The sequence below is a fragment of the Carcharodon carcharias genome, chromosome 16 (assembly GCF_017639515.1).
Source record: "Carcharodon carcharias isolate sCarCar2 chromosome 16, sCarCar2.pri, whole genome shotgun sequence".
In the NCBI taxonomy this organism is placed as follows: Eukaryota; Metazoa; Chordata; class Chondrichthyes; order Lamniformes; family Lamnidae; genus Carcharodon; species Carcharodon carcharias.
Window position 1 is genome coordinate 10,011,001 of NC_054482.1, and position 16,785 is coordinate 10,027,785.

A 16,785-nucleotide genomic window follows, 5' to 3' on the forward strand; every position below is an offset into this window, starting at 1 on the left:
ATAAAGGAATAAGGCAACATGTTCCTTTCAGTTGTATGCCTAAGGAAACCAATAAACTCCTGATCACAGTTTCCAAAATGTCTCTTCAATGACTTATAAGATTTTTGCCTCCACTATCCTACCAAAATGTCCATTCAAAATATTGAACTTCCTGACATCGGTTTGAAAATACTTCTCCTGCCACTCATATTTACCTTGAGCTAGTATGCCAGATTAATCTTTTAGTACAACCACTCTCAGATACTTCTTTTCATGGATGAAAAGTTCAATTTTTGCAGACCTTTTTCATAATTTGAACCCATGGCAACAAGGGTCAAGCCTTATGGCTCTTTTCTGCACAAAATCTGAGGCTTGAACATGTCTCTTGTGCCTCAGATACTAAACCAGACATACACTCTTGGTTGTGGTCTGACCACAACACCATAGTTTCCATCTGCCACGCTCTAGCTTTATACCTTATTGATCGAACAGAGTCAGCGTTCTTCTTGATCAGTTTATTCTTACTCTACAGTGGCTGGATATGTAGGCTGGAGCTTAAAGTGCCAGCATTTTTTCTGTTCTGTAAAAGCATTGGGAACAGGGTTGAGACACCAAAAATAAAACACTGGGAAGCTAATGAACACAGAAACAAAACACCCCAACCATGAAGTACTGAGTCCTTGAAAGCCTTTAACTCTCTTTCAATTTCAATCTGCACAAATACAAAAGCTTTTATCATCACCTCCTCGCCTATGCACTTACATTCTCATGTAGATCTGTTACATTTTTCTTTTATTGTGGCCTACAGTGTGATAGGATGTGTCTCTGCACCTAATCATGCTCCAGTTAGCAGAACTAGCAACACAATGTCGCAATCGCTTTGCTGGTTACCTGAGTGCAGCTTCTAGATTTCACAGAAAAGTAACAGTATCATGAGCACTGCAGAAGCGACTCAGTTCCAGGGAATAACAACTTACCTTTATATATTACCTTGAACTGTAACAATTGTTCCTAGAGGCTTTTCAGGGTCACTACATCAGAAAGGGAGAAATTGGGATGGGACAACAAAAAGCTTGGTTGAACAGGTGTTTGAAGAAGTTTCTAAATGGAGGAGAAGTTCATTGTGGTGCATCAAAGTTTGATTTCAAAGGACAAATCAGAGCTTTAACAGAAACAAACAAAAAAGGGCACAAAAATGATCAAATCAGAGGCCATCACTCCTACAAAGATAGAATGAACTTAATAGCTCAGAGGAAAATCTGCCAGGAGATTCTGTGTATCAGTGTACTTAACGGCTGGTCACAAAAAACATAAATGCTACAAAGATAGAGACAATTAGGCAACCTGTCTAACAATTGAGGCAATATGGCATGTAATCTGTAATCATGTTTCCTTAAAATTAGAACGGTTAGATTCTAAGAGCTCAAAAAATATAACATCTGGTTCGGACTGGAAATATGTGCACTATAAAGGCCAGATACATTCCAGTTTGATCCTTGGTCTGTCCTGACTTAGCTGATCTGAATCTGACTATGACAGGATGCTTCAGTTAACCTTAAGAACTATTTGAGGAAGAAAAGTTACTTGATCTACATCTACAACACGATGAAGCAGGCTCACCCTGACACCAGTTCACGAATATCATGAACTTCTTTTGCAGCAATATCTTTGAGTACGTCTCAGATTAAGAGAAGGGATAATCAACTAAAGTTCCTGATTCTAATCGCTATCAGAAGGTGGCTGCTGGACAATGACAGGATTGGGTTCAGCAGTGATGGGCACTGCAGTCAAATAGCTTGACACCTCTCGTTGTTTGGGTTCACATATATAAAATGGTCACTTGGAATATTTGGAGATGCTTTTAAATAAAAATGAATCAAGAAGGGAAGAAATACAGAAAGAAGAAAAGTTAAAATTCCAGCAAGGACATTTGCTAAATTGTATCAGAATCACTATGAACCACCACCACCACCCCCTTAAGAACTTATGACTTCTAAGATAACAGAAAAAGCAATAACAGCTATTATAGGAATCTGATGCTTCACTAAGGTCTAACTATCTTTCTTATAGGATTCATTTGTGCAGCAAACATTATTGAACAGCTACATTAACCAAATGATATAACTTTATATTGAAGTTTTGGATCTTCATTGATACTTTCAATTACACAATTATTTGTCTAATCCACAAACAAGTAACTATCTCTCAGTTCTGTTGAAGGGTCATGAGGACTCGAAACGTCAACTCTTTTCTTCTCCGCCGATGCTGCCAGACCTGCTGAGTTTTTCCAGGTAATTCTGTTTTTGTTAACTATCTTTAAACTGTGGATCGAACTTTTGTCTTAACAGTGACCTTAAAATAAATCATTAAGAGCTGTTTCCTGAGAGGAAACACTACCAGGATGAATGTTATCTTATTCAAGTTGTACCTATCTCAATCCTTGATTTTACACAGATGTTACCCATCTCCATCCTTTTTTCTAGCTTTTGATTTACTAAAATCAATACTTTGCTAAATCTGGAGGTGCTAAATGTTTACAAACATTACAAGCAGAAGGAGAAGTATTCAGTTTAGAAATATATTACATACCTTAGACTTGTTATAAAGAACTGAAACTAAATTAACAAACTGATTTATTGAAAAAGTAAAGTGATGAAAAGTGATGTAATTTACATCTCTGGATTTCCCTTCATGGTGAAATGACTGATTCCAGACACGGACAGAAAAACTGTGCTGCCAAACCAAAAGCTGCGTCCTTTGACCTATCAAAGACAGACCATTACAGGTATCTATAATCCTTGACATTTTTATTTAAGATAAAGTAAACAAACTCTTAAAATGGACTGTGTTTTCCCCCGCATGCTAATCTCAGCCAAAAAACCACTGTAAGAAAAAGGTAACAAAAGCTGTTTAATAATCTGAGAGATTTTGTCACAAAACAAAACAGAGAAAAATGTTCTCCACTATCTCCAATTTTATGACATAATTAATGGAATTATTAAAAAGCGCAATTTAAAATACAAAGAGCATTAGTCACAGCACTTCAAAGATAAATTTCTAATGGATGGGAGAAATGGACCGTGGCATCCCATTTTCTTCTCTGGTTCCCTAAAACCCAAATTATCCAGAACAACATATTTCTACACCAACTAGAAAAATTAAGTAATAAGATACTGCAAAGGGACTGCCTTTATGTTCTAGCGAAATTAAAAACTTGCTTTGATTTTGCTACATCTATTGCACACAGGAACCCTGCCTCTAGGGTTCTTTGTGTATATTTTGGAAATGGTTCAGAAATTGAGCCAGGCATCAATAACTGTCCCATAAAAAAATTCTTGCGGCATCATGTGCAATAGTCTTAGAATTCTGATCAAAAATTATTATATATTGGTGTGAAAAATTGCAAAAAGCATTAATAACCACAAGAAGATCGATTGCCAGAATCTGGGGAAAACCCGAAACTACCAACTACCTGTGGAAAATGATCAAAGATTTTGAGTAGATTTGAATTCTGATATGGTAAAGATAACAAGTATGCTCTTTAGGGACAGACACTTAATCTCAAAGTCAACACAAAGTCCAGATTTAAAACTCAAATTAACTTTGTACATCAAAAGGAAACAGCATATTTTCCCCCATTACGTACAATAAATAATACACCCAAATATCCTACAAAAACATGCTATGAATAGTATCACAAAGCCCCTCCTGTTCAGAAATCCTCATATCAGCCACAACATCTAACTTTGTTCAAATACAAGACTATATATGATTATATATACCATTATATGTATGTTTATATATATATCTTTTTATATATACCATTCTCTATAGTACTGTACAGATTCTCTACAGTACTGGTAAAACAATAAAACTTCATTTTATAAAAAAGGAAAATAGCTTTTGCTGTATTGTTACCATTCAAAATCTTGTCACTAAAAAGCTGTACTTTTAATGCACCACTAAAAATTCAAATTCACCTCAAAATTTGTGCACTAGTGAACAGAACAGTGATGAATGGATCCCTCTGGAAAGTGAAAGAATTGAAGCCAAACAATTCAAGGCAATGAAAAGTTGTCTGATTATTTGGTTTTAGTTCAGTGAAGGAAAAGAAGGACTGAAGAACCGAGAACTTGGTATTATGATTTTGGGGTGATAATCAGTAATGAGACTCAGTCGCCCTAATAAATTATCTCTTTGAAGCTGTGGCCCCTGCTCAATTCACAACTTTGTGTTTTTAGTTAGTTAATACTTTTGGGAAACAAAATTGAATAATCTTTTGGGTGGGAGTGGAGGCAGTAGCATGATGGAGGGTCAGGCTAGGAAAGTGGAAGGAACAAGATTTTGAATGTAGAAAAGCAGCATCAGATGTTAGGTGCATTGTGGTATTGCTCTCTTAGATCTAAAGTGAACTTCCAGCTTTGCTGACCAATACCATTACGAGGCATCAGGTCATTTTCTCACCTACCTTGCATAAGCAGTAGAGTGATTGGGTTTTCCAAGGGGTGCAAGGAAGATTTGAAATTCACATTCACATAATGCTTGCATTAACTCGCAGTTTCATTATTTCTACCCTGAACTCTATAGATTTCAGGTTGTACCTCAACTTACTGCTATTGCCTCTTTCTTGGTTGGAATAAGGATGACTCCACTTTGATGGATTCTCCCATCACCATCTTGGCTGTTAGGCCGATAAAATGTGGCAAGTCTCCTGGCTCCAGTGGCTACCTAACTGACTTCCTTCCCACAGTGGTCCCAGTTTCTACTAAATGTGTTTCATTGCTGAAAGTTACTGAAGGTGGTTTGAACCTGACATTTGGAGAGGCAAGAACCCTTTGAATTATATGTCACTGCGATTGTAATATTTACATCAGGATACTGGCCACTCATTCCAGCGCAGTGATTCACAAGCTGATCCATCCTGATCAGATAAGGTTTATCTTAAGGGGGGAACTCATAATAATGCAGGGCATCTTCGCAACACAATTGGTTGTTTTTTTTAAAATACAGAAATCTAGCCTGATGTTCACCTGGGATACTGAGAAACTTTCCAACAGTGTTGTGTGGTCTTTAGAAGTCAAAGGATTTGGAGAAACCTTTGCCCAATGTAATTTAACACTTTCCTCTCAGTCACGGTCCTCATTTGGGAAGATGGTAGTGTAGTGGTAATCTAGACTAGTAATCCAGAGGCTCAGGCCCAGGCTAATGCTCTGGGGACAGGGGTTCAAATCCCACCATGGCAGCTGGTAGAATTTAAATTCAATGAATAAATCTGGAATATAAAGCTAGTCTCAGTAATGGTGACCATGAAACTATCATTGATTGTTGTGAAAACTCATCTGGTTTACCAATGTCCTTTATGGAAGGAAATCTGCCATCCTTACCTGGTTTGGCCTACATGTGACTCCAGACCCACAGCAAGGTGATTGACTCTTAACTGCCCTCTGAAATGGCCTAGCAAGACACTCACTTCAAGGGCAATTAGGAATGGGCAACAAATGCTGGCCACGTCCCATCAAGGAATAAAAGAAACATTGAGTGGGTTCCCTTGCTTTAATACTGTTCCAAGATATGCAGCAGGGATAATAGGAATGTTCCATTGTCCTTCTCTATCCCAATGCTGGATAGAGAACTTGTTCCAAGCAATCTCTTGCCTGATACTGTTCACACCTCTACTCAAATTACTGTTTGATCACTTTTCTGATTTTTACCCTCCTACAGGTATCATTTCCCCACAGATTCACACTGTTTCTGGAATGAAGCCCTGAAAATCATACCCAAGATGATGGCTGACCATCTTAATTATTTGTCCAATTAAAAATTATTTTTTACTAAAGCAATATTAAGCTAAGAAAAATAACTAATCAGGTTAATTTAACATAAGAAAAAGTTTAGATTATTGAAATAACAGATCAACATTAGAGGAGACACAAACACAATGGCCACAGCATACCAGTTTGTGAAATAAATTCAATGTTTGATGAAAAAAAAATCTTACAGATTGGAAGCTCTGATAACTGACTCAGGTTTTAAGTTAGCATCTATACGCAAGACACAAACATGTAACCAACTTTGATGTGAGTCTGATACTCGGAAACCTCACATTCAGATGTAATACAACAAAGAATGTTATCAGTTACTTATGTCATCAGCAAAGAGCAGTGAAAAAGAATACATAGTTCTTTTTTGAGGGGGTGGGTGAAGAAGATTAACCTGTATTAAAAAACCCAGCTTTTAACACAACATTATTTAGTAAAACTAGAATATCTTCTCTATCATCTCGACTTGTAATACTTAGCTACAAAAATAGATACCTACAACAGGCACAGTGGGCTGAATGACCTCTTTCTGTGTCATAAATTTTCAATATTTTTGTGTTAACAAGGATGTTGATCTGTGATACGAGCAATTCAGAAAGTCAATACATACAGTACTTTTTAAACTGAGAAAGCAGAGTTAAGAATGCTTTACCTGTAGGCCACAGCATCCAATTGCATTTAATATGGAAGCATTATGTACAACTTGGTACTGAATTCCTGCTTTTACAGCTCGCAGAACTAGATCACTATGTGTTGTTGCCCTGCAGGAGAACATTGAGAATGTTGAAAATTAAATAGTGTAATAGAGACACAATTAAATTTATAAAAGATTTCACTCTGTTCCTGATCTAATCCATCTTATGCTAATAACCTACTACAGGGTTTCATACAAGTTGGGTTAGTGCCCCTCCCCTTTTGAAGGTTTTTCAACTACTACATTATTGCCTCCTTTCCTTTCTGACGGTCTTCCTCTGTTACACACTGTGTACAGGCAAGCAATCTGTTCCCAATTCCTCCCAATGCTCTGTCAAAATCAGTAGGAGAGCAGCATCTTCCACCTCCCTCTGGCGAACTCCTTGGGCCATGCTCAGTGTTCCCTTACAGATGAGATTAGGAATTCAAGTGAGCCTTTAATTGTGCAGGATTTTGGTGTTCTGGATTAGGTTTGAATATTACATATATTCTACAATTTTGCTTGAATTATCTTTGGAAATTGAGGAGTATTGAGCAGAACTTTCTGCAGAAGATTAATTGGCTGGGATAGAATTCGTGATTGCACATGTAGGGAAATGGTCATTTTTCATTCCATTATTTCTTATATTTTTAAAAGAAAAACCCAAGGACTATAACGCAGGACACCGCTAAGAAATGGTTAAGGGATAAGGTGAGGTAAATCAGTAAGTAAGGATTAGATGTCTTATGAAAAAAACTTACATGGATGGCTTCAGTGCTGAATTTGGTTTTCTAAATTTGTTAAAAGGGCATAATGTCCACTTTCACACAAAGATTTTTTACTCAGCCCCTTCCAATGCTGATGTCAGAACTAATGGTGAATGCTAAAACATGTATGTTTTTCAAAAAAAAAGTCTATCATCTACTACTGTGCACCTGTCAGTCATAATTTGTGAAACTATCAGTTTCAGACACTGTAATTTCATTTCAGTAATTGGGGTATACCAGACACATCCTGGACAGATGCACATAGATAATTACACTTCATTCATATAAATGAGTAAGTGTACTTACAGTCATCCCATTCATTAGTGTCAGTACAAGCAGCATTTCATTGACCAAAAATAAATGACATGGTTTGGCAATTTTCTTTTTACATAATCAATTGCATCACCTAGTGCATAATTTCATTTTTCAGATTTACTGATCACATAGTTTTCAAGTAACAAGTGACCACCACATATAAATCATATCTACTTACACAGAAAATACTTAAATAGTCACACTTAATAATACTTAAGTTGCTTGGTAGTGCAGAACTTGAGAATTACTGAAAAAAGAGACATGCTGTCAAAGCTTTCAGTCTTGCATTCAACAGGACAGATGCAAGAATGCCAAATTTCAAAGGAAGCAACTATTTATTCAGCATGAAAAATAGCTCAGTCCAGGGACCTGTGCTCTGCAGGAAAAAGGAAAATGTCCAGGCATTTGGCCTTTTTTGGAATGAAACAAAAGTCTGGGGGACAACAGTTCCCTGGTGCATTTTCTGTGGCAATGCCTCAACCAGAGTCGACTTGCCAATCAATCAGCACCCTTTTTTTTCATGTAGCATAAATTATTGCTCCCTTTGAAATTTTGCATTCTTGTCTGTCCTGATGAGTGCAAGACGCAAAACCTTAATAGCATGTCTCTTTTTTTAGCAAGTCACAAAAGCACTTGTTAATTTAGTATTTAAAACTTGGCTTATAACTGGTATTCCCATGCAGCCATAATATTCTGGATACTGTCAAGTATATTAAAATCCTGGCAGATATCAGTTACACAAAAATAGACAGCTACTCTCAGTCTATTAAAGTTGTATTTCAGTATTGGGATAATACAACAAAAACTTTCCTTTCCAGATAGTTCTGTGATCATGAAGTCTGGGATAGTTTCGGCTATACAATCAACTCCAGGTATAAATGGTTCCTGTGGGGACATCCATAGTTGGAGTAGGTTCAATGAGGATGATTTCTGGGTCAGAAATGAGAACTGTAGGGGGAAAAATTTGAACATTTTGTGTAGTTTTAGTGAAAATTCTCTTTCAATGCTGAAATACATCTTTAACTTATTAGTAAACTCAGAATAGTTGAGTATTTTTGTATAATTTTATTGGTAGGGACTATAATAATCTTAGCCCCGCCCAGAACATTATAGCATTAGAAAAAGTTAAAAATCAATCTTTAAAAGCCAAATTAAGAGTTAATCGCATGAATTGATATCCTATGGCTCTTTTGCCTTGGAAATTGATGTTTCAGAAGGGTGCCATTTTGAGGTATATAAAATACTTAACAGGGTAGAGTGTAAAATGCCCAAATCAATACTTTCAGCTGTGCCGGGATATAAGGATTGGGAAACAGAGGCTTAGGCTTATAAAGGACAGAATTAGGACAGACATCAGAAAGTATTTATCTACACAGGTTGACAAATATCGATAAGATTGCCAGGAACTGTATTTGATACCATACTAATTAAAAAAGCTAAATGCAGTAATAAGAAGACAGTCAGAAAGATATTCTGGCATTGAGATAAAGTAGGTTGAAAGGCCATTGTTACCTGCATCTATTTCATAAAGGGAATACATCTGCCCAACAGACCAAACCATTTCCTAAACCTGGACTAGTCTCTACTTTAAATTGCCCTTTTCTGTTTCACTTACTAGCAATACAGCACCATTTATTTCAGCGAATTAGTGCACAAAATACGCAGATAAGGAATCTACTGGAAACAAAGAGTAGCTGTCAAATTGCTTTTTTATATCAATAATGAAATGTGTAACTTATCTTCCTACACAAAATGTTCAATTTGTTCCCAATACAGCTTTCTTTTCTGACCCAGAAACCAGTCTCATCGCTCTCCATTGAACCTGCTCCACACTATAAATTGCAGACATCTCCGGAAAAACTTCAATAGCTAATGCTTACCCAAAAGGATCTCCTACTACAAGAAAGGCAACATCATTATCAACAGCATCCTTTAAAATTTCATCAGCTTCTTGTTCAACCATCTCTCTTTCTGCAATGATGAGTTCACGGCCATAAAATTCCTCCTATTGATAAAAGAGAATTCAATTCCTATTAGCTATATAATTTATCCCTTTAGATAGTTGAGTATAAGGCCCTACTAATTAAAAAGAAACATATAGTTTCCATTTTGGTTATCGATGTGCTTATATTGATGTTCTGATGCCTCAAAATGTATCGTTATGCTAATAAGTTCACCATAGCCTGAGGTCATTTTTTTAAATGTTCATTATGAAATAGGTTGGCTCCTATAATCTGGTGATGAAACAAGTCATCAAAATTCTGGCCTGACATGCATCGCGTTTCAATAAAGAGCCATTGGTCGTAGTTTCACCAATGCTTTGTGGATGTAACAGGCAATGATGCTGTTTGAAAACTCGGTCAACTTAACTTGCCTGTCTAATGTAGCAACATTTGGAATGTGCTTGCTCTTTGAGCAGCGTGAATATAATCAATGTTGTCGAATCACCTCCAGCTGAAATCAGGGCTGTGAATGCTGTTGAGTTCTACCTTCCTTAGACCAGGGAGAACAAGCAATTTGTTGTGCTCTTACAACCATATGGGATGATATCAACTTAGTACAGAATAGGGAATGCCAACTAGGACTTTTCTGGTCTTACGTTGCAGTACTCACTGACTTAACCATCAGCTACAAGAAAAAAATAAAATATTACTTTTAAGTTGTTTCTTTTCATACCATGTGAAGTGGTAATTTATGTGGTGTTTCTCAGAATGAGCTGAGATTCCGGCATTCCTAGCACCCTGCCAACCTAAGAGCAGAGGCTGACACTACCATAAGAAGTCCACCCTCAGTAATAATAAGAGAAGTTTGCTCCGATTGGGAGGTCAAACATCATGTAGTAGTTTTGGAACAGTTTAAAAAATCATATACAGGATAGTAATCGGCAGAATATTAAAACAGGGAGAGTATCAGAAAAAAGACCAGTACAGATTTCACCTTTCACCTTCCAAAATGGCTCACTAAATAGTAATCAGGAGCAGGAACTCAAGCTGAATATTCCCTAGCCCTTTCCACTGAGAACAGCTAAAACAGCAGAAAGCAGGAACAGAATGTGAATGTGCATCGTCTGCATACTTCGGTTTGGTGCTGCTCAATGCATTTTACCAATTTAAACAATTAGGAAATCTGCAGAATTCTTTTGATACAGTTTGGTCACAATTTAGCACCTGAAGAAAGGAGTAAACATAGCTTAAGAGTTTTCTAAACAAAAACGACAACAAAAATTGCTGGAAAAGCTCAGCAGATCTGACAGCATCTGTGGAGAGAAAGAGCTAATGCCTCAAAAATTCATCTGGACTTGAGGCGTTAGCTCTTTCTCTCCACAGATGCTGTCAGACCTGCTGAGTTTTTCCAGCAATTTTTGTTGTTGTTTTGTTTCGGATTTGCAGTATTTTGCTTTTATTTAAGAATTTTCTAGTCATACTATGATAAAGTCTAGCCTATCCTCTCTAGGGTAACTGGTATTTCAAGAAAATGACCACAATACAGTCTACTTCTTTAATTCAGCCATTTTTGGTTGAAAAAAATTGAATTGTGCAGTCATTTGAATTAATTTAAATAAAACAGCACAAAAAGCAGTTTTTGCTCCAATTGTTTTAATTAACATAATTCAAATTAAGCAATTTTAAACTAAGAAATAGACTATATTCATCTTGAGTGCCTATGTTTGTTTTAGAACTAGTCAGGTAGCATTATGATCACTCTTGCAATGTAAATAACACATGCAGTGGATAGTATGGAACTGGATCAAAAGTATTAAAATATCTTCATTCCAAAGCTGTTATATAACTGAGTACAGTTACAAGGAATATCAGGAAGTAATTACAAAATTAATCAAACTGAGGGGTTCCATTATGTCTAATTCATTTACAGCTCCACGTGATAACTCCATTAACTTTTTAAACCAGTTTTCCGAACCTAAAGATCAGATTTCTGCCTTGAACCCTTAATTACCTACATACTGGAGATTTGGGAAGCACTTCATTTTTGTCATTTCCTGTTCCTGACGAAGCAGCAATCAGTAAGAAAAAACAAAATTGTTGCATTTGTGTGAAATTTCTTAATTTGGATTTAAAAAAAAAATTCTGCTTTGCGAAGGTAATGTTTGGTAACCATTGATATATATATATTTTTTCCCCCTTGTGCCACCTGTATGATAAATGGGAGAGGTGCTGAGAGTGCAGAGTACAATTCCCATCTTTGTTGCTGCTTCATGGAAACGTGTGTCATGGTACATCGGTATGTTATCATCATTTGATACTGGGGATTACTGAGAACCCTCACAAGTCGTATAATACAGGCACACTATCATTTTGCTCACTGGGAACAACGTTGTTCTGCTGAAAAGGACGTGCTGGCTGTATTGGACACACATACCAGCACTTCCTTGCCGACAGTCAGGAGGGAGGTATAGGCCTCTAGGTAGACCCGGCGGCATCGCCTCACGATCTCCAGTCCTTTCACTGTGATGTCCCGGGCATCCCCCAGCCCCAGGCCGACCAAATACAACATTCTCCGGTAATATGTATAATGGCCGGCCACCCAACCCGAACCAGTCAACGTCGGTAAGGAACCGCTTCAGTCCGCAGCACGCTCTCCGAGCGCCATCACCATGGCGACAGCGCGGCTTACGGCAGTGCTGGCATACACCCGCCAGCACTTGGCGACGTTTTTGCGACCTTGTGACTAATGAGGGAGAGCGGGGCCAGGGAGTAGGGTAGTGGGGGGGATGGGATTTTCGAGTCTGATGGGCAAAGGGTGAAATATTATTTTTTTAACAAGTGGAAATCCGGGAATGGACACAGTAGAGGGGCCTGGGATTCGGACCGTGGAGCTGGCGAATGGTTTGAAAATCCCAATCCTCGGTCTCGGTGAGTTACTGAATGTGTCTGTGCTCCCGACTGCAGACTGACTCACTCACTGTAACCTGAAAAAAAACCCCAACCTGTCCCTCAATTGCACCAAGCCTGCTGATACATTTTCTGTCAGTTTAAATATGTGACCTAATTTTAAAGTACCAAGTCTGCAAAATAAACACCGGTCCACATGTTGCATAGCACCTGATAGCAAACATTCTTTTCTATTCATTCATGGGATATATATATATATATATGGGTGACATAGGTAAGGCCAGCATTTAATGCTTGTCAGTACTGTTGGTTTTCTCAGGCCCAGTCTGGTAGCTGTGTCCTTCAGAACTTGGCCAGCTTAGTAATGGCAGTGCCAAGCCTCACTTGTTGATAGACATTCAAGTCCCCCACCCAGTGTCAGTGCCTATTGTGCCCTCAGTGTTTCTTCCAAGTAATGTCCAACATGGAGGAGCACAGATTCATCAGCTGAGGTGGGGTGTTGGGTAGTAATCAGTAGGAACTTTCCATCCCCATGTTTGACCTGGTGCCATGAGACGTCAAGGGGTTTGAAGTCAATGTTAACGACTCCCAGAGCACTCCCTCTCAACTGTATACCACTGTGCCACCACTTCTAGTGGGTTTGCCTTGCCAATGGGATAGGACACACCCAGGGATGGTAATGGAGGGTTTGGGACTTTGGTGGAAAGGTACGATTCTGAGAGTATGACTATGTCGGACTATTGCTTGACTAGTTTGTGGGACAGCTCTGTGCCTTAAATCCCCCAGATGTTCATGAGGAGGACCTTGCTGGGTTAATGGGCTGGGTTTACCTTTGTCATGTCCCATGCTTAGGTCAATGCTAGGTGTCTGTCCAGTTTTATTTTTATTTGCAGTGATTTAATACAATCGAATCAAAGGCAAAATACTGTGGGCGTTTCAGAGGGTAGTTAAGAGTCACATGTAGGCCAGATTGGCTAAGGAGAGCAGATTTCCTTCCCTAAGAAAACATTAATGACCCAGATGTGTCTTTATGACAATCCGGTAGCTTAATGATCTCCTTTACTGAGCCTAGTTTTTTATTTCAGAATTTTATTTAATGAATTGCATTTAAATTCCACAGCTGCTGTAGTAGGATTTAAACTCTTGTCTCTGAAGCACAAGTCCAGGGCTCTTGATTACTAGTCCAATAACATAACGACTATGATACTGTTCCATTAATACAATATTTCCCCCAACATTGAGAGTCCAGGAAGTTGGGTGATGCTCTTTATATACCCTAACTAGTGCCTGATTATAGTGTGAAAAAAATAATTTCCTACATAATTATCTGTGCATGTTCAAAAACAGACATCATAATTGCTGGTAAGGTACAGTTTGTTAGTCTGAAAAGGAAATGAAAATTAATTTTTCAGAAGTAGAGATAAAAGATCACCTGTTTCACACTTTTCTAATAAACCCATGCCCCAATGGCATCGAACATGAAACAAACAAAAATGTGCCTTTTAGAGGAACACAATTAATAAGGAATAAGTCACAAAACAAAGAAGACATGTAAAATGAACTAATATTAATCTCTGTGTCGACTATACACACCAGTGACTGCGATGCACACTGGTCAAGGGAGACCTCAAGTATACCACCGGTTGACACTTTGCACTCCTACAGGACGCACAGTAGCAAGACAGGCAGCCAGTAACTACGCCCATGGGCTGCATCATTTCAGATGCTGATTGAAACATTGTGCATCTCCAACATTTTCTGTAATATCTCACAATATGAGCAGTCAGGTGCTTTACACAAGGTTTTAAATGAGAGGCACTGTCTTAACTGAAAAGTGCTAACCACTTTTCTTTTGGCAGACATTCCAGTGTGATAATCTTTTAAATGAAAGCAATTAAACCAAATCAACAAAATTGGGATAAATCAGGCACAGCCCCTAATTCAGGTCACATTCCAGTGTGATGTTGCTTGTTTGGTTGAAATACTTTGTTTTGTTAAAAAAAAGTCACTGAACCCTGCTGCATGAGACTATTATGGAAAAGATGTGGATATTCTCCTTATCTAAGATGAATAAAAATGGCCGTCCAAGCTAGTGATATTGATATTTTTTGTGCATCCTAATGCCTTTTGCAACAAATTGGAGGTTAAAACAGGTTAATCCTCTGCCTATATCGGGTTTTCAGTTGAAACTGTGAACTTAATGAACATGTGCCATTCTGTGAAGTGGTGTTAAAATGAAGAACACCTGCATGTCTTGACGTGGGTAATGTCACCACATGTGCAAACAGGAAATAAAGGTGTCAGCAGTGTAAATGCTTTAGCTTCACTCAGCCTTTGTGTAGGTTCATAATATTAACTCAGGTGATTATATCAGCAATTAGGGCTTGTTTTATGTGACCTACCTTTTTAAAGGACTAATATTTCAAGCGGATGTTGGAAAGCCTTACAATTTGATGGAATGTAATCAGGCGTGTAGTAAGTTTCACATGAAAAATAGCTTATAGTCAAACTTGGGGGTGGTTAGGGATTGGCTGAAGGAGAGCAGGTTGTGGGTTCTGCCTGGGGGGAAAGGACATCAGTTTGGGAAGGTGTGTGCATCACTTTTATGTAACAGCTTGGATTCTGCCAGATTCCTAGATAATATGAATTTTTTGGGGGGTGGATAATTAAGTTGACAGGCAGGGAAAGTAAACTCAAAAGTTAAGATATTCACTCATTATGGAGTAGTAATCAAGACACCAGAAGAATATTTAGGTGACATTGCAAAACCCAGTGGAGGATAAGTCTTGAGGCCCTCTTCCTCAAGCTATATAGTACTCTGTTCAGGATCTGAGTTCTGCCTTCAAAATTTAGTCATTGAGGCCAAAGGGATACTTCCAAACTCTAGAAATGGTAGGGTAAAGGATCACAAAGTTGATTTCTAATGCCAGAGGACTGATTATTGAGGAAAGCCTCAAAAAGTTCAGACTTTTCAACCTTGAACAGAGGCAGAAAACAGGGAAACTTAGGTTCATGGAAATTGTTAGGGCAGAATTTAATCCACGTGATGGGAATCTTGTCCGCCAACTGGAGGAGAGCCAATGAGAGCTCCATGTTGCTTCTGTTCGGAAGGCCTGCTGTTTTAAGTGCCAATCAGGGCAGTGGTGGGCTTTCTTCAGGATCAAGCATCCAGAGCGGACTCTCAGGACACGTGCCCTTTTTGCGGTCTTGTGGAGTCCGTGGACCATGTATACATAGGGTGTTGTAGGCTGCACTCCCTTTTTAGTTATTTGAAAAACCTTTTATTGATGTTTTGTTTGCACTTCAGCCCCACGCTCCTGATCTATGGGCACCCGGTGCGGAAGGGGGTCGGGAAGGAGGAGGACCTCCTCGTGAACCTGCTCCTGGGCCTGGCCAAGTTGGCCATTAACAGGTCCAGGCAGCGGGCGATCGACGGGGGAGTCCCGCCCGATTGTTTGTCCCTCTTCCGCGGCTACGTTCGCTGCCGGATGTCCCTGGAGAAGGAGCACGCGGTGTCTGCTGGCACTCTCGAGGCCTTCCGTGCTCGGTGGGCACCGCGGGGACTGGGGTGTTTTGTTGACCCCTTTAATCACATTTTGATTTAAAGTTTGTAAGTTTCCTTTAAACTTTGTTCTTGGTTTTACAGCTGACCTGAATTAGGGGCTGTGCCTGATTTATCCCAATTTTGTTGATTTGGTTTTCATTTAAAAGATTATCAAGCATCCAGAGCGGACTCTCAGGACACGTGCCCTTTTTGCGGTCTTGTGGAGTCCGTGGACCATGTATACATAGGGTGTTGTAGGCTGCACTCCCTTTTTAGTTATTTGAAAAACCTTTTATTGATGTTTTGTTTGCACTTCAGCCCCACGCTCCTGATCTATGGGCACCCGGTGCGGAAGGGGGTCGGGAAGGAGGAGGACCTCCTCGTGAACCTGCTCCTGGGCCTGGCCAAGTTGGCCATTAACAGGTCCAGGCAGCGGGCGATCGACGGGGGAGTCCCGCCCGATTGTTTGTCCCTCTTCCGCGGCTACGTTCGCTGCCGGATGTCCCTGGAGAAGGAGCACGCGGTGTCTGCTGGCACTCTCGAGGCCTTCCGTGCTCGGTGGGCACCGCGGGGACTGGGGTGTTTTGTTGACCCCTTTAATCACATTTTGATTTAAAGTTTGTAAGTTTCCTTTAAAACTTTGTTCTTGGTTTTACAGCTGACCTGAATTAGGGGCTGTGCCTGATTTTTCCCAATTTTGTTGATTTGGTTTTCATTTAAAAGATTATCAAGCATCCAGAGGGCAGATGTTTCGCCCGTTAAAGGCTATTGGCCAATCAGAGGCCTGTAGTTTTTCATTGCTTGGCAGCCCCACTGGGAGAGCGGTGGCTGCTGCCGG

General features: G+C 39.2%; 2 protein-coding genes across 5 annotated transcripts in view; one reads left to right on the forward strand and one right to left on the reverse strand.

The window, feature by feature from the left end:
* The window catches only part of dph5 (diphthamide biosynthesis 5), a 59,634-nt gene extending 47,461 nt beyond the window's left edge, over window positions 1–12,173 (reverse strand). The window contains exons 1-3 of one of the 2 annotated variants that reach the window (XM_041207521.1): window positions 11,931–12,173; window positions 9,434–9,558; window positions 6,451–6,559 (exon numbers count right to left, since the gene is read on the reverse strand). In XM_041207521.1, the coding sequence (XP_041063455.1) occupies window positions 6,451–6,559; window positions 9,434–9,558; window positions 11,931–12,065 (369 nt within the window). In that variant the 5' untranslated portion in view covers window positions 12,066–12,173. The remainder of the gene's footprint in view (window positions 1–6,450; window positions 6,560–9,433; window positions 9,559–11,930) is intronic. The other variant, XM_041207522.1, reaches the window with a different exon arrangement.
* Window positions 12,174–12,232: 59 nt separating this feature from the next.
* The window catches only part of zgc:110366 (uncharacterized protein LOC550476 homolog), a 141,952-nt gene continuing 137,399 nt past the window's right edge, over window positions 12,233–16,785 (forward strand). For 2 of the 3 annotated variants that reach the window (XM_041208835.1, XM_041208836.1), the window contains exon 1: window positions 12,244–12,424. In XM_041208835.1, the coding sequence (XP_041064769.1) occupies window positions 12,349–12,424 (76 nt within the window). In that variant the 5' untranslated portion in view covers window positions 12,244–12,348. Of the gene's footprint in view, window positions 12,425–16,785 lie in introns of all 3 variants that reach the window. The other variant, XM_041208834.1, reaches the window with a different exon arrangement.